Raw genomic sequence first — 25010 nt, forward strand, 5'->3', positions numbered from 1 at the left:
GACAGTATCGCCATAAAGGGAATAAACTTGTAAAATATTATGTCAATCTAAGCATCTGACAAGATTAGGCAACTTCCTTTTCATGCCTTTCTCCTTTTGCTTTGAGATGACTGACATAGATGAAACAGGCTAAGAATTAGAAATTTAAATATACTCTAGATTTTGTGTAATTCTGAGCCTCACTGTGTTCTGTAATGAGTGTCTGCCATAGTTGGAATAAGGGGTAATAGAAATCCCTCTTATATTTAATAGCCTATATTAACCTGCTTTTTTTTCGTAACAGGAGGACACATTTGGAAATAGGTATTTATATATATATATATATGTATATATCATGTATACAAGCACACAACGTAGGTACCATCAAGTATCTTTATTTTCATACACCTTATTTCTATAACTAGATTACAAGACCAGTAGTTTCTTTTTTGCTATCTAGAGCCACAAATAGATCTAAGCAGATATCAATCATCGAGACACTGTATTTCTGACAGCTGGATCACAATTTCAGCTGTCAGAAAATGTTAAAAATTTGCTAATCTAGGTAAGATAGAAATCAACAAACCTGCTTATCTCAATATTAATATTCATTTGATATGCCAAAAATGTTTTAGATTTCAGCTAGAACCTGCCACAGGTAATAATTTGAAAAAAGATGTTAAGACAAAATGTGTAAGCAGTTATTACCAAAATAGTTTGCAAAACTCTTTGGGAATGTTTAGCCAATCAAAATTTGGACACTGTTCAGTGTTCTCTTTGGTTTCTGGGTCATTTTACATTCTTTCAATAATGCATTTAACTTCACGGAATATGGCAGTAAGAGTATTGTAACTCATGTGATCAGCTACTACAATTGAGCCCTTTCTAATATGCTCCTTTATGTTAATAAAGATGGCCACAGCACTAACAAGATTTGCTTTCGCCTCTTTTTGGTTAAAGATGAGTTTTAATGCTGCTAATGCCTTCATATTGATCATATCTCTGGCTGCCTTTGGATTTTCAGACATATTCAAAAATACTTTCAAAACAAGATTTCTAGTCTTACGATTTCCCTGGGACAGCAAATGGAAAAGTTCTGAAAAGTAACTCACGACAATGTAGTGATGGACAGACTCGGTAGTCAGCTGCCCTATTATCTTTAATCCAGACTGCTGACCAGGTGAGTTCAAGGGGAAAGACACAGTTTCTTTACACATATGCCTAACATGAAATTCCACTTTGTGTTGTCTGTCATTCCCAGAAGAATTCAGAGTAATAACAGTTTTATTTCTACTCTCAGGGGAAGAAAAACTGAGCAAGCTTTCAATAAGTGTCACCACACCCACTTCATTAATGAATTCCCGGGCAAACGGATGAACTTTATGTATGCCCATTGCTATCTGTGCTATTTTATGAATGAGGGGATCAGTAGTTGACTTGAGTATGTTAACAAGCTTTTCAAATTCTGGAGAATCTAAATAGCACTCCAGTTTGCAAGCGCAAGCAAAGGGCTTGATGCCATTAGTTTCTCTGATTTTGATTTGCTGTTTAATTTCATCTAAGGTCTGGATGCAAGGATCAGAACCAAATGGATACTCAGGTATAGGCTGTAGACTTGATCGAGCATTCTTAGTGCAGGCTGTTGTTGAAGTTTCTTCTTCATTTGAGGCCAGAACAATATATGATGAGGGCCTTGCCTCAGAAGAATCCTTAGATAGAAAACCTAATACTGCTGGAATTACAGCAGGAGCTTTAGGCCAAATGGTAACCTCAGACCAGTCCTTCGGCCTATTCTTTTCATTAATTTCATCCACTGGTTGAGGTTTAACTATTCTGAACACAGGTTTAGGATCAGGATCAAAACCAGTGTCATCTCCTTCCCAAAACCAGTTCCCAATAACATTCTCTTCCTCCTCCTCTGTCCCTGACTTAGACCTGTGGCTGGTCCTAGGTGCAGGCTCTGACTCCTCTGGATGGCTCTGAGGAACAGTAGAAGTTTTATTTTCACACCTAGCAACTGAATTAGTACTAAGCTCTTCTCCCTTCCAGAACAAGGAATTGAGACCAGAATCTTCCCCAGCCCAGAACCAGGTATCACTACTAGCCTTCTCTTTCCGTGTAGATCTAGCAGTCTTGTTCTCAGACTTATGGCTGAAATCGGATGAGCCTTTTCCTAGGCCCTTAGCCCCTTCTCTCATCTCAGTCTTGCTCTTAGACCCCGCCTTCATCTCGGCCACTGCATCTGCTCTTGCTCCTCCCTTAGCTTTTCCTTTGTCCCGGTTTTTGCCTGAAGCTCTGCCTGCATGACTAGCCTCCCTCTCTGCCATAGCTTTGGCTTGTGCACTTGCTTTTTTTTCTAGTTTAGCCTGTGCTCTAGCCTTATTCTTTGAGCCAGTCATGATTGAAACACAGCTATAGACACCTGTCCAATTTTCACCTTAAGTCCTCTGCTTAGTCCAGGCTAGTATCTTTATCCTTTTTAACTTGGTCAGAGAGGAACTTAGCAGAGTCAAAGACAACTGTCTGTTCAGTAGTTACAAAATTCCCTTTTTTGACATACAGCCTCTATCAATAACAGGGACAGAGTAAAGACACTCAGGTTAGGGGGAAGATGATGATTTCCAAAGGCAGACCCGTTGAAAGCAATCTTCCTCCAATCCAAGGCTACCACTGGAGAGACACCTAAGGTGGGAAAAAGAAATAGACTTTGAGTGTTCTCAACTTTGGTTCTTTATACAGATTGCTGCACAGAGGACATGAATGGAGATTTAAACTGTGTGGCAGGAGATGTGGATTAGTAGAAAACTCTATCTCATTGTATTTCTTTCATATTTGCGTCCAGCCCAAGTACTACCATTCTTTTGTCTCCATCAAACACAGCAGTGAGAGTATGTAAGACTGCTTAGAGTAGGAGAGGCTAGAGAGCACAGACCCCTGTGGTCCCATACTGGTGCATACCATCAGGAATTTCTACGTCGTCAGAAAGGCCTCATACCAACCTGCCCTGATGTGATGTGATGTTCCCTTCTTCCTCACTTCCACAGTTGCAAAGCTGTCCAACTGACTTCACAGGCAGATCTATAGAGAAAAATACATGTGCGATCAGAATTCTGAGTATCCGACAGACTGACCTAAAATTGTATCTCCAGGTATTGTAACACTCCCCCATACCCTGTTCTCTCTTATGGATTCTCTCCCCAGTTTCTGACCCAGTATCTACTAAATACCTATTGACCCAAGGTTGGCTCACTGTCCTGCCACTAAGTAATGAATGAGGGCAGCGGCATTTGGAAAGTTAGAACCCAATGGGTCCAAGGTAAGATCTTGCCAACAGCCACCTCTACCACCGACTGACAAGTGTGTTTCATGCTCACAATCATACTCACCTCAAAACCTAAGGAGGCTTTGTTCTCTCTTTTAACTTCTAAGTGAACAGCTACCCACAAGTCTCTACAGCAGTGATTCTCAACCTTCCTAATGCTGCGACCCTTTAATACAGTTCATGTTGTGGTGACCCCCTACCATAAAATTATTTCTTTGCTTCTTCATAGCCATAATTTTGCTACTGTTATGAATCCTAATGTAAGTCTTTGATCTGCAGAATATTTGATATGTGACCCCTGTGGAAAGGGTCATTCAACCCCCAAAGGGATCGCAACCCAGTTTCAGAAACATTGCTCTACAGAAACCTAGGAAGAAAGAGGCTTATAGATAAAAAGGCAACATCAGAAACAACCAAATATTGCTAATGAGATTGAAAAGACAGAACACCCCTGACAAGGTTTATAGCACATGCTTTTGTATGCTCAAGGTTGCTAATGTCTCCTACATGTCAGCCCTTCCCCAATTATTCCCCAGGTGTGCTCAAGACTTGTGAACTTTCTGAATATACATCTTCCTAACCCTGACATCAGGAATTTTCGCATTCAGGGACCGAATTTCTTTCTTGAAGGAAAATACATGGTATAGAAAGAGAGAGTGGAATATATGCAGTCGTATTTGGGAAGAAGGCAGGGAGGCTAACGAGTCCAATAATTTCAGGACCATATTTGAAATACCAGCCTCCCCACATATGACTAGATCCTACCTCATGTGCTACAGATGCCAGACTCATCACAAAGCAGGATCCTCGGGAGAAGTTATCCTTCCCACCAAAAAAGAGTTCTCTAGCTGGAGAAGAGTCAGCCTATAGAAACCAAAAGATAATGAGAAAAATATACAAAAAAGTATAATGACCATGGTATGAAATGATTTGGGGCAGAATTCCAGAAGCCAAGTTCAAACACCCTCTTTTAGAGAGTCAGAAGCCCAGTGAATGAACTCTATCAACTCCCATGTGTGACCAGAGGCCCCACCTTCAGAAATAGCACATTTTCTTGGATACGGCTTCTATACAAAAAATATGAGGGACTAGAAAAAGTAGCTGAAGATGATATACGGGGCCCCATAAAGAGATACATAAATACTGTTGTGATTTCAAATATTTTAAATTGAACACCCATCTGCACAAAAACTTTTCCTTTACTTTAACTCCCATTCAAACATACCAAAAATGGTCAAAGTAAAATAGAATGTCGAGAAAATGGATCCTGAATGTAAGATAGGATAAATATCATAATATTTATATAGCCAGGAGTTCTGCAATGTGACCAATTCTTTATTATGAATACTTGCTTACAATAAATTAAGCCCAAGATTCTACATATAGAAGGGAATGAAACAATCACTCCTGTATTGAAGGCAGACGAACATTTCATTCTTATGTTCTGCTGCCTTCATTATTGCCACTCTAATTATATTTCCCCTTCCCCAGAATGCACCACTCCTACCACTCAGACTGGAGACTTTGTCACCAAGCAGGAGCCTGTGGGAAGTGACAGCACCCACGATGTAGGACACAAGGGCCTCTTTCTGGGATAAGGCCCAAGTAGCAAGGCAATTCACCACCCAGAGCTAAGCTATCCCCAGAGTTGGACACCTGCCCCCAACCCAAGGACAGTGACCTCCTTGGGGCACCACACTTCCCAGCTCCCGAGCCCGCCGCCATTTCTCCCACAGGCGCCTCCCCCACAACCCTCCCAGGGCCCAGACACCAAAAAGGGTGGGGAAAAGCCTGCTGCCTGGCCATCTGCTCCACAGGCCAACAGACCCTCTCACAGCCAGCAGCTCCAGCCGCCCCCTAGACCCGCAGCCCGAGCGGGATTCCCGCTTCCTCCTCCCGCCTAGCCTAGGATCTCCGGGAACCGCGCACCACTCCGGGGAGCCCCCGCGACCCGCTCGCCCCCACTGCACTGTCAGGGCCGGGCGGTGGTCCGCAGAGCACGGCCGCCCCGAGCACTCGACACACCCCCACTTGCCTGGCCAGGCGCACGGCCCAGGTCTGCGGGCTTCCCCGCGTCCCCCGTCTGCTCCTCTGCTCTCGGCTGTGCTCCGTCCTCCGCAGCTCCTCTCTCTCTGGTCTCTTGGCGCTTTGCGCGCGAGTGGAATGGCAGAGACGCGTCCCGCCCCCACGCCTCTGCAGCAAACGGGCAGGGGCTGTAGCGCAGGATGCGGCAGGCACAGCTCGCCTCGAGGGTGTCGGGAAGGGGGCGGAGGGATATGGCGCACAGGCTCGACGCCCCCGCCCAGGCCCACCGTAGTTCCGACTCCGAGAGGGCGGGGCCGCACGCAGCCCAGCTCCCCTGGGGAGGGGGTGGGTCGCACAGTGAGCTCCTGCAGCCCCCAGCTCACCCTAACCAGAGACCACCACCACTTTTCTGGTGCCACTCCAAGGTGGGGGATGCCTGAGAGCTAGGGTCTATGAGGGCTTTGGAGTGGGGGGCTATAGGAAAGATGTCTGGAGTTGGGGAGCAAGAGGGAGCAGCGGAGGGATACTGAGTGCTCCTGCACTCCAACAGGGAGCTGGACAGTTCCTGTCCCTCCCAGCACTCCACTTAGGCTGTGCTTCAGTTCCCCCCCTTTTCAGAAGCCACTGGAAAGGACTTATAGTACAGCAGCTGGAGAGGGTCAGGTAGCCTAGCAACAGACTGAAGAGAGGGCTCTTGGTGCCTCTTCCTTGTTTTTCTCTTAATGCTTTATGGAGTTCCTGGGGGGTGGGGAACTGAGATGAGCACCTTTTACAGGACTAGCCACTGCCCCAAGCTAAAGCATACTTCTGTCCCTGCAAAACCAACCAGGTGTCTGAGCCAAAAGTCATTTTACTTTTATTCTTACTTGGAATAAATAAAAACTTATTTGGTCAACATAAGACATAAAAAAATCTGGGGATTGGTGGGAGTGATTAGGTGACAGGTCAATCTAAACTAAGGAGGTATAAAGAAGCCTTAAGGAAAACTACCAGTGTGCAAGCAAATTTTAAAATATAATTTAAAAACAAAGGAGTTTGAACAGAGGTGCCCTGTATGGGTGGACACTGCTTCTGTTCTCAGAAGAATGAGTTATTAAATGAAATTCCCAGTGCCAAACACTATGTGTTATTGATCAAAGAGACCCCAGAGCAGCGTTTCTCAACCTGTGGGTCAAACGACTCTTTCACAGGCGTTATATATCTGATACCCTGAATATTAGATATTTACATTATACTTCATAACAATAGCAAAATTACAGTTATTAAGTAGCAATGAAATAATTTTATGGTTGGAAGTCACCACAGCGTGAGGAACTGTATTAAAGGGCCACAGCATTAGGAAGGTTGAGAACCACTGCCCCAGAGCCATGTAAAACAACAGAAGCAATTGCTGTGTTCTTCACTGCATACCGTAACTAGCTATTAAAACTCTATTCCTAAGCCAGACAGTGGTGGCACACGCCTCTAATCCCAGCACTCGAGGGAGAGGCAGGGGGATCTGAGTTTGAGGCCAGTCTGGTCTACAGAGTGAGTTCCAGGACAGCCAGGACTGTTATACAGAGAAACCCTGCCTCGAAAAAACGTTTTATTTTTGTATTTCAAAAAAATCCAACATGTGATGTTTTTCTTTAAGGCAGTGATTGTGAAAGTTGGGCTTTCTTTATATTCCATTAGCAATGACTGTAATAGGAATTAGACATGACTAGTCCCTGATACATTTGTCACACTGACCTAATCAGATAAATCGATCTTGAACTGACCAGGACACTCTCTGGGATGGATTTCAGAGTGTTAAAAGGTGCTATGCAGGCTGCTGGGGGAAAAAGACATCAATGGTCATATCCAGTGCTGAACCCTACATGCTACAATACTGCAGGCAATACTACCAGGCAAGGTGCAATAGTGGCAGGACAGTTAGTTATAGGGCTAACTGATTGATTTCTGATTGCATTCATGGTTTACTCCACAGGAGGGATTTCTTTTTTTTTTTTATTGCGAAAAGAAGAAAAAAAAACATAAACAAAAAACAAGTTTCCACCTCCTCCCAGCCTCCCATTTCCCTTCCCCTCCTCCCACCCTTCTCCCCCTCCTCCCACCCTTCTCCCCCTCCCCCCACTCCTCTCCCCCTCCCTCTCCAGTCCACAGAGCAGTCCGGGTTCCCTGCCCTGTGTTAAGTCCTAGGTCCTCTCCGTCCATATCTAGGAAGGTGAACATCCAAACTGGCTAGGCTCCCACAAAGCCAGCACATTAAGTAGGATCAAAACCCCCTGCCATTGTCCTTGGTGTCTCATCAGCCCTCATTGTTCGCCATGTTCAGAGAGTCCGGTTTTATCCCATGCTTTTTCGGTCACAGTCCAGCTGGCCTTGGTGAGCTCCCCGTAGATCAGCTCCTCTGTCTCAGTGGGTGGATGCACGCCTCGTGGTCCCGAATTCTTTGCTCATGTTCTCCCTCCTTCTGCTCCTCCTTGGGACCTTGGGAGCTCAGTCCAGTGCTCCACAGGAGGGATTTCTTGCTCGGTACTGTGAACTTAATGAAAATCTATGTCAAGGAAGTCACAGATTCTAGGATAGAACCTGATATTGTTATGTTAATAAATGGTTATGGAGTCAAACTGCCCTCTACATATTTATGTTTGCACCCATAGATTCATGCTGTTCATAATCTTGGTTCAGAGAAGCTTCATTTGGAAACGAGCAGTGGTTAATGCAGAGAGATTCATTAAGTGTTCAACCCTAAATGGGTAGCTATATCAATCCTCCCCCAACAGAAGGCTAAGGGTGCATTGCAGAAGAGGGGCCAAAAACAATGTATGAGGTGGAGGGAGGGAAGGAATACTGTGAAATGCTGTCAGTCTTCTGGATGTGACATGGACTCAAGGACACAGCACCTCTGGTTTCTGCACAATAGCTGTACATGACCAAGACATTCAGTAGAAAACCAAGACTGCCCACACCACCCCACACACTCAGGCCTAATCCTTGATGCACAGGTCACACACCTACTCTGCCTGATGAGCTTTCCAGAACCTCTTCCTCCAGCGCCATTCCCACACTCTCAGGCTTAGCTCCAACTCGGCAACTTTTGCACTAGTATTTCCTGTTGAGTTCTCCAAGAATGAACCCCTTCCTGAGCTATCTGCTTTCCTGAGCCTGGCTGCAGCCCGAGATATGGAGTTCCTGCACCTGCCTTGCTTGGTGACCTCCTCAGTACCTCAGCTGCCAGTGTCGCCCCATCATCTCAGGCCTAGCTACAGGTATGCAGCTCCTTCACCAGTGCAGTCTCAGGTAAGCTAAAACCTGATACCAGACATGCACACAACCAATGAAACAAATCTACATACCCAGGAACATCGCAAAAACATGAACCATATGAAAGGCCAAGACTATATTGCTCCTCTCCTTCCCCTCTGTAAGCTACTAGTCTTATAGAAATGTAAATGTACTCCACTGAGAATCACCCCCAAGAGACACCAGGACACATAATTTAAAAGAACAATCATAAATGTCATCAAGAATTCAAGGAATTTAAAGAAGACATGAACAAAAGCCCCAATGAATATATAGAGTACAGGAATAAATGCTTAAATTATGTCTAAAAATATAAACATACAGCTGAATGAACTGATGAAGAAACTCCAGGATTTAAAAACTGAATTCATTAAAGAAATAGAAGCTGAAATTAAGATTGACTTGAAAAACTCAATAACCGAATTACAAAACACAGGGGGAAAACCTTACAAACATGATTGATCAAGTAGAAGATAGAATATCAAAATGACTCTGAGAGTCCAACTTATACCTGTCAAAATGACTAAGATCAAAGCCACAAGTGACAGCTCATGCTGACAAGGATGTGGAGCAAGGGGAACACTCCTCCAGTGCTGACAGGAAAGCCAATTTGTACAGCCACTACGGGAATCAATATCAAGTTTCTTCAGAAAATTGAGAGTCAAACTACCTCAAGACTCAGCTATACCACTCCTGAGCATATACCCACCAAAGGACATCCCATCCTACAACAAGGACACATGCTCAACTATGTCCACAGCAACTTTATTCATGATAGCCAGAAACTAGAAGCAACCTACATGTCCTTCAACTGAAGAATGGATAAATAAATTGTGGAAGGGGAGAATGTAGTTACACAATGAAGTATTACTCAGTTGTTAAAAATGACATGAAATTTCAGGCAAATGGATGGAACTAGAAAAACATCATGCAGAAAGACAACCATGGTATGTTCTCACTTATAAATGGATATCAGCTGTAAAATAAAGGATAACTATGCTATAATCCACAGACTTAGAGAGGTATGCTCAAGGGGGTACACTTGGATCTCCATGGGAAGGCGAAACAGAACAGATTTTTTAGTAGACTGGGAGCAGGTGGGGATGGGAACAGGATGGATTAAGTGTGTGTGGGAAAGTAGATAAAAAAGTACTGGAAGAGATTACTGGAATTGGGGGGCATTTCAGAGATGAGGTAAAAACCTAGAGCAAAGAAAACTCCTAGGAAGCTATGAGGGTGACCCTAGAGAAGACTCCAAGTATTGGGGGATATAGAACCTGAACTGGTCATCTTCTGTAACAAGGCAAGTCTTCAAGTGTAGGTTTAGGACATCAACCCAGCCACAAAACTTTCGGCTTACAATTAGTCCTGCCTACCCTACCTATGCTAGGGTAAAGGTGGCACAGAACTTCTGGGAGTGGTCAACCAATGACTGGCCCAAATTGAGACCTATGCCATGCTAGACACTGCCTGGAGGGCTAGGAACCAGAGTCCAGATAGTCCAAAGACATAGGACAGATCCAAACACGAACAGAAAATAAATCAATGAAATGATTCTTAATGATACTCTGCTATCCTCATAGACCACAGCCTAGTATAATCATCATCAGAGAGGCTTCATCCAGCAATGGATAGGAGCTGATGTAGAGACCCACAGCCAAACATTAGGTGGGGCTTGGGGAAACCCGAGGAAGAGGATGGGGAAGGGTTGTAGGAGCCAGAGGAGTCAAGGATACCACAACAAAAACAGTCCACAGAATCAACTAATCAGGGCTTATAGGGACTCACAGAGACTGTGTTGTAATAAGAGTGGCAGGGCTGTGTTTCGGCCACCCCAGCTCCTGCATGGCTAGCATATGCCCGAAATAATTACACAGAAACTGTATTCTTTTAAACACTGCCTGGCCCATTAGTTATAACCTCTTATTGGCTAGGTCTTACATATTGATCTAACCCATTTTTAATAATCTGTGTAGCCCACGAGGTGGCTTACCAGGGAAGATCTTAACCTGCGGCTGTCTGGAGTGGGAGAATCATGGCGACTCCCTGACTTGGCTTTCCTTCTCCCAGCATTCTGTTCTGTTTACTCCACCCACCTAAGGGTTGGCCTATCAAATGGGCCAAGGCAGTTTCTTTATTAATTAACCAATAAAAGCAACAGATTAGAAAGAAATCATTCCCACATTAGAGACTGAACTGCCATATGGATTTGACCTAGGCAGTCTGCATATATGTTATGGTTGTGCAGCTTGGTGTTCTTGCAGGACTCCTAACAGTAGGAGCGGAGACTGTCTCTGACTCTTTTGCCTGCTCTTGGATCTCTTTTCCTCCCACTGGGCAGCCTCATCCAGCTTTGATAATAGGGCATGTACCCACTTTTATTATAGCTTGATATGCCATATTTGGTTGATATTTCTGGGGAGGCCTGCCCTTTTTTGAAGGGAAAGGAGGGGGAGTGGATTGGGAGAGAGGGGAGGTGGGCGGAGTTTGGAAGAGAGGAGGAAGGGGAAACTGCAGTCAGAATGTAATATATAAGAGAAGAATAAATTAAAAATAGACAATCATGGCTCATACAATATATTTTTTACTCTTAATGAGACTGCCATTGACAAATTTAGCTTTGCCATTCACACACAGTGCCTGAAATTCTGCATCTTTATTTTTATATTTTTTGGTATGTGGGGGAATAGGCTCACCTAAATATTGTTACAAAAATTAAACTAGATGATACACAAAAAGAATATCAAGTCATGAAGAGAAAGTAGGGGAATTGAGCCAATCAAATAAAATGAAACAAACAAATCAAAGGGGGGAACACCCAGAAACTGTAGGAAACCTTGAGAAGACAAGATTTCTGAATCATGAGCATAGAAGAAGGGTAAGAATCCTGGGTCAAAAGCACAGACCAGCTTTTCAATAGGCTCATGGAAGAAAATTCCACAAATTAAGGACATACCCATACAGATACAAGAAGCACGCACACACACTAGACAGGACCAGGTGATAAATTCTAGTGGCATGTAATAGTTAAAACACTAATATAGAATCTATAAATAGAGAATATGAGAGCTTCACAAGAAAAGCCGTAAGTCACATAGAATGGAAAATCCATCCAAAATACACCTTATTTCTCAATGGAAAATTTTATAGCCAGAAGATCTTGGAGCAATGTACTCCTAGTTTTAAGAGGCCACTGATGTCAACTTAGACTACTTTATCCAGCAAAACTTTCTGCAGTATTGAAGGACAAAACCATCTTTCCAAATACACTAAAAAATATGTCTCCCAAACTAGCCCTAACAATGCTTCAGACTAAAGACAGAAATAAACAGAGCCAAGAAACTATAGAAAGTAAAGTTAGTTCTAAATACTGAGACACAAGCAACAAGAAACAACTAAAAAAAATTTTAAAATGACTGCAACCTACACATACTTTTCAATATGAACTTTAAAAATATTAGTGGCCTCAATTTGCCAAAGTACACAGGTTACTTAAATGAATTAAGAAACAAAATCTATTGTCTAAAAGAAACTCAAGCTTTTTATCATCTACAAGAAATGTAGGAGAAAGAGCAGGCCGAGTCCTGCCTCCCTGCTAGCTTATACCCAAAATAATCACACGAAAATTGTATTAATTAAAACACAATAGAGCTGACCCGGCTGGCATGGGCACAGGTGATCTGGCCCTACATGCTTGAGAGATCTCACTCCAGGGCACAGGTGATCTGGTCCTAAGTGATGGAGGAAGGTCATTGGTTAAAAAAATAAAGAAACTGCTTGGCTGGCCCTCATAGGTTAGAACATAGGTGGGTGGAGTAAGCAGAACAGAATGCTGGGAGGAAGAGGAAGTGAGCTCAGAGAAGACAGCTCTCCTCTCGGGAACAGACGCCTCAGAGAGACGCCATGCTCCTGGCTCCTGGGCAGACACTTGCGATGAAGCTCTGACCCAGGAGGGACGTAGGCTAGAATCTTCCCGGTAAGCGCACCTTGGGGTGCTACAAACGATATTAGATATGGGCTAGTCCAGGTGCGAGAATTAGCCTAGAAGAGGCTAGATAGAAATGGGCCAAGCAGTGTTTAAAAGAATACAGTTTGTGTGTTGTTATTTCGGGCACAAGCTAGCTGGTGGGGGCGGCCGGGTGCCGGGGACGCAGCCCTGCCACTCCTATTACTAAACCTAAGTGCATGAGAGATCTCACCCCATCCCTCATCTGCCATATAGTGGAGAGGGCAAGGAAGAGATGCCCTCCCCCACCATCTGGGGTGGGTGGGAGAGCTGGCCCTGCCTCTCACTGGCTGCAGCCCTTGGGAGATTGGGCCCTACACCTCACCTGGGCAACACAGTAGAGCTGACCCTATTGGTGGGGGTGCAGGTGAGTTGGCCCTGAGGATGTGAGAGCAGGAGAGCTGACTCTGCTCCCCCCTCACCTGCCATGTGGTGGCATGGGTATAGGAAAGATGTTCCCCACCCCTCACCCCTTGCCACCTGTGGCAGGATGAAGAGCTGGCCTTCGGGACACAAGAGCTAGAGAGTTGGCTCTATGCCTCACCAACTGTGGAAGCCCTGCACCTGCCTTGGTGAAACAGTAGAGCTGGCCCTGATGTGGTGGGTGAATAAGCCCCAGACCATGAAAGCAGGAGAACTGGCCCTGATCCCTTCTGTCTGCTACACTGGCTGAGCTAACAGGGGGAGTGCTGAAGAGATCACCCTGGTGGTGTCAATGAGGGAAAGCTGGCAGGCTGATCAAACCAGCTACCACCCAGGCCCGGAACCAGGCCTAAGAGTTGGCCCACCCCAGCATCCACCTCATCTATAAACTGCTGGAGCATAGGAAGGGGTCTGGACCTGCAGTCCCATAGCTTCAGGATCTCTATGACACAGGACAACAGCAGGGTATCAAAGAGGAGTCTCAGTGAGGGCCCAATATCAAAGCTGTAGCAGAAGCCAGATACATTGAAGCAGACCAATGACTCACTGCAAAAACACTTAGAGGTAAAGATGTATGGACTAAAGGGTATACTGTGTGACTCACCATGTCACACTACATGCTGAGAATTTTTTCCCTTTTCTTTTTGTATGTTAGTTAGTTTGCTTAGTTAGTTAGTTCTTTTAAATTTTATTTTATTTGGATGGGGAGGTTTCAAGGGCAGAGGGCAGATACAAAGGAATGGGGAGATGAATGAGATCAAGATGTATTATGTGAAATTCACAAAGAATTGATAAAATAGTCAAAAAAAGAAACCACACAGAAGGAATGAGAAAATTGAAATGGTAATTTAAATGCTTTTCAACAAACATAAACAAAACAGATAAATAAACAAACAAAACAAAATATAGGCCAAATGGACTCACAGCAGAATTCTACAAGGCTTTCAAAGAAAATCTAAAAACAATACTTCTTAAATTATTTTTAAAAATTAGGAAAAGAAGGTATTTTTCAACGTTCCCTCTATAAAACCAGTATTAGTCTAATATAAAATCCAGGTAAAAACACAACAACAATACTTAATTATCTTTGATGAACATAGATACAAAAATCCTAAATAAAATACTTTCAAACTGAATAGAAGAATATATCAAAAATATCCACCCAAGCCAGGGATATCTGTGGAAAAAAGACCTGAACCAGGGACCTTTGCTGGAGCAGGCCTGAGTCAGTGACCTCAGCCAGAGCAGGCTCGAGGAAATGACCTCCACAGGAGCAGACTTGAGCCAGTAACATCCACTGGAGCAGGACCAAGGCAGGGACCTCCACAGGAGCAGGTACAAAGGAGCAGCCATCGAGGTAGCAGGCCCAAGTCAGAGACCTCTGAGGGAGTAGGCCTGAGCTAGAGAACTCTGGGGGACTGGGCTCAAACAAGGTATTTCTGTGGGAACAGGTCTGAGCCAGTGACCTCCTCTGGAGCAGGCCTGAGACAACAACCTTAGCCAAAGTAGGCCCAAGGCAGTGAGCCCCATGAGAGCAGGCCTAAGCCAGTGAGCTCTGCCAGAGTAGACCCAAGGCAACGACCTCCACAGGAGCAGGTACAAGGGAGCCACTGCTGAAGGAGCAGGCCCAAGCCAGAGACCTCTGCAGGACTGGGAGCAAATCAGAGATCTCTGCTGGAGCAGGCCTGAGCCAGCAACCTCTGCTGGAGCAGGCCAAAGGCAGCAACCTCTGTGGGAGCAGACCCAAGCAAACAACCTCTGTGGGAGCAGGTCCGAAGAACCCCAGAAATTGCAGAGTGAACTCCCAGAAGCACTGAGCGACCTTTGGGAACATCAAGTGACTTCTAGGATAACTGGAACTGTGGCCCTGACTGTACCACAAGGAGTAAACGTCTGAGCTTTGGATCCACTGGCACCTGGAAGATTAATCACCAGAGACACAGTCCCAACTATCAGATGAAAAGATGGGTAGACAAGGTAAGAACATACTTAAGAACATACTCAACACCAACAAAAACTAGTGGCCCTACAACAGCAAGACTTGAACAACCAAATACAGATGAAGCAGAAGAAAATGACCTAAAAAATAACTTTAGGAAAATGTATGAGGCCTTAAAGAGGAAAGGAAAAATTCCCTCAAAGAAATTGAGAAAAAAGACAAACAAAAAATTTTAAGAAGTCAACAAATCCTTTAAAAAAAACTAAGAAAATCAACCAAAAAGGAGAAACAATTCAAGACTTGAAAAACTGAAATAGAGACAATAAAGAAAACACAAACTGAGGGAATTATAGAAACCGATATTATGAGAAAACAACCAGGAACCACAAATGCAACCATAAACAGCAGAACACAAGAGATGGAAGAGAGGGTCTCAAGTGTTGAAGATACAATAGAGGAAATAGACTCATTGGTCAAAGAAAAAAATAAATCTAACAAAAGCTTAACAAAATATCCACGAAATATGAGAAACCATGAAAAGACAAAACCTAAGAATAATAGGGATGGAAGAAGGAGAAGGCCAACTCAAAAGCACAGAAAATATATTCCACAAAATCATAGAAAACTTTCCCAACCGAAAGATATATATATGAAGATACAAGAAGCTTATAGAACACTAAATAGACTGCATCAAAAAAGTCCCCTTGCCACATAATAATCAAAACATTAAAAATACGAAATAAGGAAAGAATATTAAGAGCTGCAAAGGGAAAATGCGAAGTAACATATAAAGGCAGGCCTATCAGAATTACACATGACTTCTCAATGGAAACAATAAAAGCCAAAAGGTCCTGGTCAAGCATTATGCAGACATTAAGAGACCACGAATGCCAGCCCAGACTACTATACCAGCAAAACTTTTAATCACCATAGATAGACAAAACAAGATATTCCAAGACAGAACCAGATTTAACCAATACCTAGCCACACACCCAGTCTTACACAAAGTACTAGAAGGAAAACTCCAACCCAGGGAAGTTAGCTACAATCACAAAAACACAGGCAATAGATGATCTCACAGCAGCAAATCCCAAAGAAAAGAAAAACACACAAAATAACATCACCAACAATGAAAACTAAAATAACAGGAACCAGTGATTACTGGTCATTAATATCCCTTAATATAAATGGACTCGACTCACCTATAAAAAAAAAACACAGACTAACAGATTGGCTACGAAAACAGAATCCATCTTTCTGCTGCATACAAGAAACACACCTCATCAGCTCTCATTGTTCGCCACGTTCAGAGAGTCCAGTTTTATCCCATGCTTTTTCAGTCACAGTCCAGCTGGCCTTGGTGAGCTCCCAATAGATCAGCTCCACTGTCTCAGTGGGTGAGTGCACCCCTCGTGGTCCCAACTTCTTTGCTCATGTTCTCCCTTCTTCTGCTCCTCATTAGACACCAAGGACAATGGCAAGGGGTTTTGATCCTACGTAATGTGCTGGCTTTGCGGGAGCCTAGCCAGTTTGGATGTTCACCTTCCTAGATATGGACAGAGGGGGGAGGACCTAGGACTTACCACAGGGCAGGGAACTCTGACTGCTCTTTGGACTGGAGAGGGAGGGGGAAAGGAGTGGGGGGAGGGGGAGAAGGGTGGGAGGAGGGGGAGGGAAATGGGAGGCTGGGAGGAGGTGGAAACTTGTTTTTTTTTCTCATTTTCTCAATAAAAAAAGATATATATATATATATATATATATATATATATATATATATATAAAGAAACACACCTCGCTTTTGTCCCCGGATCATCGGGCTACCAGGCGGCCCTGTTTAGGTACTGAGGAGTTCCATCTGGACGGGCGACCCACCCAGAGCAGTGAGTGCCTGCCTACCTGCCTGCCTACCGGGCAGGCCTCAAGCTCCCCTATAAGGGAGCCCGGGCAACTTCAGCTTGTGCTCCAGGGGTGCCTGTGCTCTCCTGGATCTCGCCCCGCCTGCCCTGTTTTTTCTTTTGTCCCTGGATCATTGGACTACCAGGCGGCCATGTTTAGGTACTGAGGAGTTCCATCTGGACTGGTCCTTTGCTCAGGAACAGTTTTCTGCTCCTACACTAAGACTACCCACCCAGAGAGGTGAGTGCCTGCCTTTCAGGCAGGCCTGAAGGACCCCCCCCCCCCAAAGGGAGCACGCGCACCTTCAGCTTTTGCAGCAGGGGGTCCTGTGTTCTACTCATCCCCGCCCTGCCCCCCAAGTTCCCCCTTTTGTCCGCAGGTCATTGGACTACCAGACGTCTATGTTTTGATGCTGAGGAGTTCCATCTGGACCGGATGGTTCCTGCTTCTACACTGAAGAGTTAAAACCAGAGAGTCAGTCACAGCAAAGACTGGACCAAGACACCAGGCCTCTCCTGGCTCCATTTGAAGGAAGAGATGGGAAGGCGCCAAGGCAGGAATTCCTCCAACAACCTGAAAGGCAACATGACATCACTAGAATCCAGGGATCCCGAAATAAGAAGAATTGTACACCCTACTCCAGAAGAATTAGAAGAAATCGACGCAAAAGTGAATTACATGAAAATAATAGAAGACCTTAAACAGGAGGTGAAAAACTGCCATAAACAATTAGAGATTACAAACAAAAAGGTAGAGGAAATGAATAAAGCGCTCAAAGATACCCAAGAAAACCAAGAGAAACAAGAAAAAACAATCAAACAGGTAAGGGAAGTGGTTCAAGACATGAAGAATGAAATGAAAGTAATGAAGAAAACACAAACCGAGGGAAGGATGGAGATGGAAAATCTGGGTAAACAAACAGGAACTACAGAGACAAGTACTAACAACAGATTACAAGAGATAGAAGAAAGAATTTCAGACACTGAAGATACCATAGAGAAAATAAACACGCTCATCAAAGAAAACAGCAAAACCAACAAATTCTCATTACAAAACATTCAGGAAATCTGGGACACAATAAAAAGACCAAACCTAAGAATAATAGGGATAGAAGAAGGAGAAGAAGTACAGCTCAACGGACCAGAAAATATATTTAATAAAATTATAGAAGAAAACTTTCCCAACCTAAAGAAGGATATTCCATTGAAGGAAAAACATCTCCTCGCCATATAATAATATAAACACAAAACATACAGAATAAAGAAAGAATATTAAGAGCTGCAAAGGAAAAAGGCCAAATTACTTATAAAGGTAAACCTATCAGACTTACACCTGAACTTCTCTATGGAAACAATGAAAGCCAGAAGGTCCTGGATAGATGTACTGCAGAAACTAAGAGACCATGGATGCAAGCCCAGACTACTATACCCAGCCAAGCTTTTGTTCACTATAAATGGAGAAAACAAAATTTTCCAAGATAAAAAAAAAATTAAACAATACATAGCCACAATTCCAGCCTTACAGAAAGTAATAGAAGGAAAATCACAAACCAAGGAGTCCAACAATGACCACAATAACTCAGACATCTAGAGACCCTTCACCAGCACAACTCAAAGAAACGAAACACACAAACGCTACTACTAAAAAAGTGACCGGAATTAAAAACCACTGGTCATTAATATCACTTAATGTCAATGGGCTCAACACACCTATAAAAAGGCACAGGCTAAGAGATTGGATACGAAAACAGGATCCAACATTCTGCTGTTTACAAGAAACACACCTCAACCACAAAGACAGGCACCTACTCAGAGTAAAGGGATGGGAAAAGGTTTATCAAGCAAATGGACCTAAGAAACAAGCAGGTGTGGCCATACTAATTTCTAACAAAGTTGACTTCAAACTTAAATCAATCAGAAGAGATAGAAAGGGACATTTTATACTCATAACAGGAACAATTCATCAGGATGAAGTCTCAATCCTGAATATCTATGCCCCTAATATAAAAGCACCCACGTACGTAAAAGAAACATTACTAAAACTCAAGGCTGCCATCAAACCGCACACACTAATAGTAGGAGACTTCAACACTCCTCTCTCAACAATGGACAGGTCAATCAGACAGAAACCTAACAGAGAGATAAGAGAAAAAATGGAGGTAATGATCAAATGGACTTAACAGACATCTATAGATCATTCCACCCAAATAGGAAAGAATATATCTTCTTCTCTGCAGCTCATGGAACCTTCTCAAAAATTGACCACATACTTGGTAACAAAGCAAACTTCCACAGTTACAAAAAAATATTCATAACCTCCTGTGTCTTATCAGATCACCATGGATTAAAGTTAGAATTCAACAACAATGCTACCCCCAGAAGCCTACAAACTCATGGAAACTGAACAGTCAACTACTGAACCACACTTGGATCAAGGAAGAAATAAAGAAAGAAATTAAAGTCTTCCTTGAATTCAATGAAAATAAAGAAACAACATACTCGAATTTATGGGACACTATGAAAGCAGTCCTGAGAGGAAAGTTCATAGCACTAAGTGCCCACCTAAAGAAAACAGAGAAAGCACACATTGGAGACTTAACAGCCCACCTGAAAGCTCTAGAAAAAAAAGAAGCAGACTCACCTAGGAGGAGTAGAAGACTGGAAATAATCAAACTGAGGGCTGAAATCAACAAAATAGAAACACAGAAAACAATCCAAAGAATCAATGAAACAAAAAGCTGGTTCCTGGAGAAAATCAACAAGATTGATAAACCCCTATCCAAACTAATCAAACAGCAGAGAGAGAATATGCAAATTAATAAGATCAGAAAAAAAGGGGGACATAACCACAGACACAGAGGAAATTCAGAGAATCATTAGATCTTACTACAAAAGCCTGTATGCCACAAAACTGGAAAATGTAAAAGAAATGGACACTTTTTTAGATAAATACCATATACCAAAGATAAACCAGGACCAGGTGAACAATCTAAATAGACCTGTTAGTCGTGAAGAATTAGAAGCTGTTATCAAAAACCTCCCTACGAAAAAAAGCCCAGGACCAGATGGTTTCAATGTGGAATTCTACCAGAACTTCCAAGAAGACCTAATACCTATACTCCTTAATGTATTTCACAATATAGAAACAGAAGAGTCATTGCGAAATTCCTTTTATGAAGCTACAGTCACTCTAATACCAAAACCGAACGAAGACTCAACCAAGAAAGAGAATTATAGGCCAATCTCACTCATGAATATCGACGCAAAAATCTTCTACAAAATACTGGCAAACCGTATCCAAGAACACACTAGGGAAATTATCCATTATGATCAAGTAGGCTTCATCCCAGAGTTGCAGGGCTGGTTCAACATACGAAAATCTATCAATGTAATCCATCATATAAATAAACTGAAAGAAAAAAAACATATGATCATTTCATTAGATGCTGAAAAAGCATTTGACAAAATCCAACATCCCTTTATGATAAAAGTATTGGAGAGATTAGGGATACAAGGGTCATACCTAAATATAATAAAAGCTATATACAGCAAGCCGACAGCTAACATCAAATTAAACGGAGAGAAACTCAAAGCCATCCCAATAAACTCAGGAACACGACAAGGCTGTCCACTCTCGCCATATCTCTTCAATATAGTGCTTGAAGTTCTAGCAATAGCAATAAGACAACATAAGGGGAATCAAGGGGATTCGAATTGGAAAGGAAGAAGTGAAACTTTCGTTATTTGCAGATGATATGATAGTGTACATAAGCGACCCCAAAAACTCCACCAAAGAACTTTTACAGCTGATAAACAGCTTTAGTAATGTGGCAGGATACAAGATCAACTCCAAAAAATCAGTCGCCCTCTTATACACAAAGGATATGGAAGCAGAGAAGCTTCACCTTTCACGATAGCCACAAACAGCATAAAATATCTTGGGGTAACTCTAACCAAGGAAGTGAAAGATCTATTTGACAAGAACTTTAAGGTACTGAAGAAAGAAATTGAGGAGGATACCAGAAAATGGAAGGACCTCCCTTGCTCTTGGATTGGGAGGATCAACATAGTAAAAATGGCAATTCTACCAAAGGCAATTTATAGATTCAATGCAATCACCATCAAGGTCCCATCAAAATTCTTCACTGATCTTGAGAGGACAATAATCAACTTTATATGGAAAAACAAAAATCCCAGGATAGCCAAAACAATCCTATACAACAAAGGATATTCTGGAGGCATTACCATCCCTGACTTCAAACTCTATTACAGAGCTACAGTAATGAAAACAGTGTGGTACTGGCATAAAAACAGAGAAGTCGACCAATGGAATCGTATAGAAAACCCAAATTTTAACCCACAAACCTATGAACACCTCATTTTCGATAAAGGAGCTAAAAATATACAATGGAAGAAAGAAAGCATCTTCAACAAATGGTGCTGGCAAAACTGGATGTCAACCTGTAGAAGAATGAAAATAGACCCATATCTATCACCATGCACAAAACTCAAGTCCAAATGGATTAAAGACCTCAATATCAGTCTGAACACACTGAACCTGATAGAAGAGAAAGTGGGAAGTACTCTACAACACATGGGCACAGGAGATCGCTTCCTATGTATAACCCCAGCAGCACAGACATTAAGGGCAACATTGAATAAATGGGACCTACTAAAACTGAGAAGCTTCTGTAAAGCAAAGGACGCTGTCACTAAGACAAAAAGGCAACCTACTGACTGGGAGAAGATCTTCACCAACCCCGCAACAGACAAAGGACTGATCTCCAAAATATATAGAGAACTCAAGAAACTAGACTTTAAAATGCTAATTAACCCAATTAAAATGGGGCACTGAACAGAACAGAGAATTCTCAACAGAAGAAGTTCAAATGGCTAAAAGACACTTAAGGTCATGCTCAACCTCCTTAGCGATCAGGGAAATGCAAATCAAAACAACTTTGAGATATCATCTTACACCTGTCAGAATGGCTAAAATAAAAAACACCAATGATAGCCTTTGCTGGAGAGGCTGTGGAGGAAGGGGTACCCTCATCCATTGCTGGTGGGAATGCAATCTTGTGCAACCACTTTGGAAATCAGTGTTTCGGTTTCTCAGGAAATTCGGGATCAACCTACCCCTGGACCCAGCAATACCACTCTTGGGAATATACCCAAGAGATGCCCGATCATATGACAAAAGCATTTGTTCAACTATGTTCATAGCAGTATTATTTGTAATAGCCAGATCCTGGAAACAACCTAGATGTCCTTCAATGGAAGAATGGATGAAGAAAGTGTGGAATATATACACAGTAGAGTACTACGCTGCGGTAAAAAACAATGACTTCTCGAATTTTGCATGCAAATGGATGGAAATAGAAAACACTATCCTGAGTGAGGTAACCCAGACCCAAAAAGATGAACATGGGATGTACTCACTCATAATTGGTTTCTAGCCATAAATAAGGGTCACGGAGTCTACAATTGTTGAACCTAAAGAAGCTAAATAAGAAGGTGAACCCAAGGAAAAACATATAGTTATCCTCTTGGCTATGGGAAGCAGACAAAATTGCCGGGGACAAAAGTGGGATCTTGGGGGTGGGGTGGGTTGGGTGTAAGGGGAGATGGGGAGAGAAAAGGGAGAAGGGGAGGATGGGGGGAACTTGGGGAAACAGGATGATTGGGATAAAGGAAGGCTGGATAGGGGAGCACGGAAGCACAATTCTTAGTTAAGGGAGTCACCTTAGGGCTGGCAAGAGACTTGAACCTAGAGTGGCTCCCAGGAGCCCAAGGCGATGTCTCCAGTTAGTTCCTTGGGCAGATTAGGATAGGGAACCTGAAATGACCCTATCCTATAGCAATACTGACGAATATCTTGCATATCACCGTAGAACCTTCATCTGGTGATGGATGGAGATAGAGACAGAGACCCACACTGGAGCACTGGACTGAGCTCCGAAGTTCCCAATGAGGAGCGGAAGGAGGGAGAAGATGAGCAAGGAAGTCAGGACCACGAGGGGTGCACCCACCCACTGAGACAGTGGGGCTGATCTATTGGGAGCTCACCAAGGCCAGCTGGACTATGACTGAAAAAGCATGGGATAAAACCGGACTCTCTGAACATGGCAAACAATGAGGGCTGATGAGAAGCCAAGGACAATGGCATGGGGTCTTGATCCTACTTCATTTCTGGCTTTGTGGGAGCCTAGCCAGTTTGGATGTTCACCTTCCTATACATGGACGGAGGGGGTAGGACCTTGGATTTTCCACAGGGCAGGGAACCCTGACTGCTCTTTGGACTGGAGAGGGAGGGGGAGAGGAGTGGGGGGAGGGGGAGACAGGTGGGAGGAGGGGGAGGAAAATTGGAGGCTGGGAGGAGGGGGAAACTTTTTTTTCCTTTTCTCAATAAAAAAAAGAAAAAAAAAGAAACACACCTCAACCTCAAGGGCAGACATCACCTCAGAATAAAGGGTTGGGTTAAATTTTCCCAATCAAATGGACCTAAGAAACAAGTTGGTGTAGCTATCCTAATATCTAACAAAATATACTTCAAACTTAAATCAATCAAAAGAGATAAAAAAAGGACATTTCATATTAGTCACAGGAAAAATTCATCAAAAGGAAATCTCAATACTGAACATCTATGCCCTAAATACAAAGGCAACCTCATATGTAAAAGAAACACTTCTAAAGGTTAAATCACACATTAAACCCACACACTAATACTGGGAGACTTCAGCAACCCACTCTCACTACTAGACAGGTTTATCAGGCAGAAAATTAACAGAGAAATAAGGGAACTAACAGATGTTATGGTTTAAATGGACTTAACAGACATCTATAGAACACTCTATCCAAACATAAAAGAATCTACCTTCTTCTCAGCACTTCATGGAACCTTCTCAAAAATTGACCACACACTCAGTAACAAAACAAACCTCAACAAATACAAAAAATTGGAATAACCCAATGTACCTTATCAGATCACCATGGTATAAAACTAGAAGTCAACAGTAATACTAATTCTAGAAAACCCACAAACACATGGAAATTAAACAATGCTCACCTGAATCATCAATGGGTCGAGAAAGAAATAAAGGGAGAAATTAAAGACTTCCTAAACTTCAATGAAAATGACCACACAACATAACCAAATTTATGGGACACAATGAAAGCAGCGTTAAGGGGAAAGTTCATAGCACTAAACACATACATAAAGAAGCTGGAAAAATCCCACACTAGTGAATTTACAGAACATCTGAAAACTTTAGAACAAAAAGAAGCAAACTCACCCAAGAGAACTAGACAGCAAAAAACCATCAAATTGAGAACGGAAATCAACAAATAGTAACAAAGAAAACAATACAAGGAATCAATGAGAAAAAGAGTTGGTTCCTTGAAAAAAATCAACAATATAGACAAACCTTTATCCAAACTAACCAAAAGGCAGAGAGAGAATATCCAAATTAACAAAATCAGAAATAAAAAGGGGACATAACAACAGACATGAAGAAAATCCAGTGAATCATTAGGTCATATTTCAAGAACCTGTACTCCACAAAATTGGAAAACTTAAAGGAAATGGACAATTGTCTGGACAAATATCACTTACCAAAATTAAATCAAGACCAGATAAGCAAATTAAATAGACCTATAACTGCTAAAGAAATAGAAACAGTCATCAGAAAACAAAAACAAACAAACAAAAAAACCCCAGGGCCAGACGGTTTCAGCTCAGAATTCTACAAGATTTTCAAAGAAGAACTAATAGCAATAATTCTCAAATTGTTCCACACAATAGAAACAGAAGGAACTGTGCCAAACTCTTTTTATGAGGCTACAATTACCCTGATACCCAAGCCACACAAAGACATTACTAAGAAAGAGAATTACAGACCAATCTCCCTCATGAACACTCATGCAAAAATACTAAATTAAATACTGGCAAACCGAATCCAAGAACACATCAGAAAAATCATCCACCATGATCAAGTTGGGTTCATCCCAGAGATGCAGGGATGGTTCAACATACGAAAATCTGTCAACATAATCCACCATATAAACAAACTGAAAAAAAATTTACATGACCAATCTCATTAGATGCTGAAAAAGCTTTCTACAAAATACAACATC

The 25010-nt window shown here is 42.6% G+C and overlaps 2 protein-coding genes across 5 annotated transcripts in view; both read right to left on the reverse strand.

Annotated features, from left to right (window-relative positions):
* Window positions 1-358: 358 nt before the first annotated feature.
* Window positions 359-4167, reverse strand: LOC121436674 (protein BHLHb9-like). Its single transcript, XM_041636675.1, has 3 exons — window positions 4067-4167; window positions 2979-3057; window positions 359-2661 (listed from the first exon to the last, which is right to left on the reverse strand). Exon 3 carries the CDS (start codon window positions 2376-2378, stop codon window positions 774-776), a length of 1605 nt encoding a protein of 534 aa, XP_041492609.1. The 5' UTR covers window positions 2379-2661; window positions 2979-3057; window positions 4067-4167; the 3' UTR covers window positions 359-773.
* A 3539-nt stretch (window positions 4168-7706) lies between these two features.
* Window positions 7707-25010, reverse strand: part of LOC121436696 (G-protein coupled receptor-associated sorting protein 2-like) — a 49502-nt gene continuing 32198 nt past the window's right edge. For all 4 annotated transcript variants that reach the window (XR_005972732.1, XR_005972731.1, XR_005972730.1 and 1 more), the window contains one exon: window positions 7707-7853. The gene's annotated coding sequence lies outside the window, so the exon portion shown is untranslated. The remainder of the gene's footprint in view (window positions 7854-25010) is intronic.

The sequence above is a fragment of the Microtus oregoni genome, unplaced genomic scaffold (genome assembly GCF_018167655.1).
Source record: "Microtus oregoni isolate MIOR12 unplaced genomic scaffold, Mior012 000050F_002, whole genome shotgun sequence".
In the NCBI taxonomy this organism is placed as follows: domain Eukaryota; kingdom Metazoa; phylum Chordata; class Mammalia; order Rodentia; family Cricetidae; genus Microtus; species Microtus oregoni.

Excerpts from the sequence above, each read along its gene's own strand:
- LOC121436674 (XM_041636675.1), bottom strand. The coding sequence starts at position 2,378 with ATGACTGGCTCAAAGAATAAGGCTAGAGCACAGGCTAAACTAGAAAAA.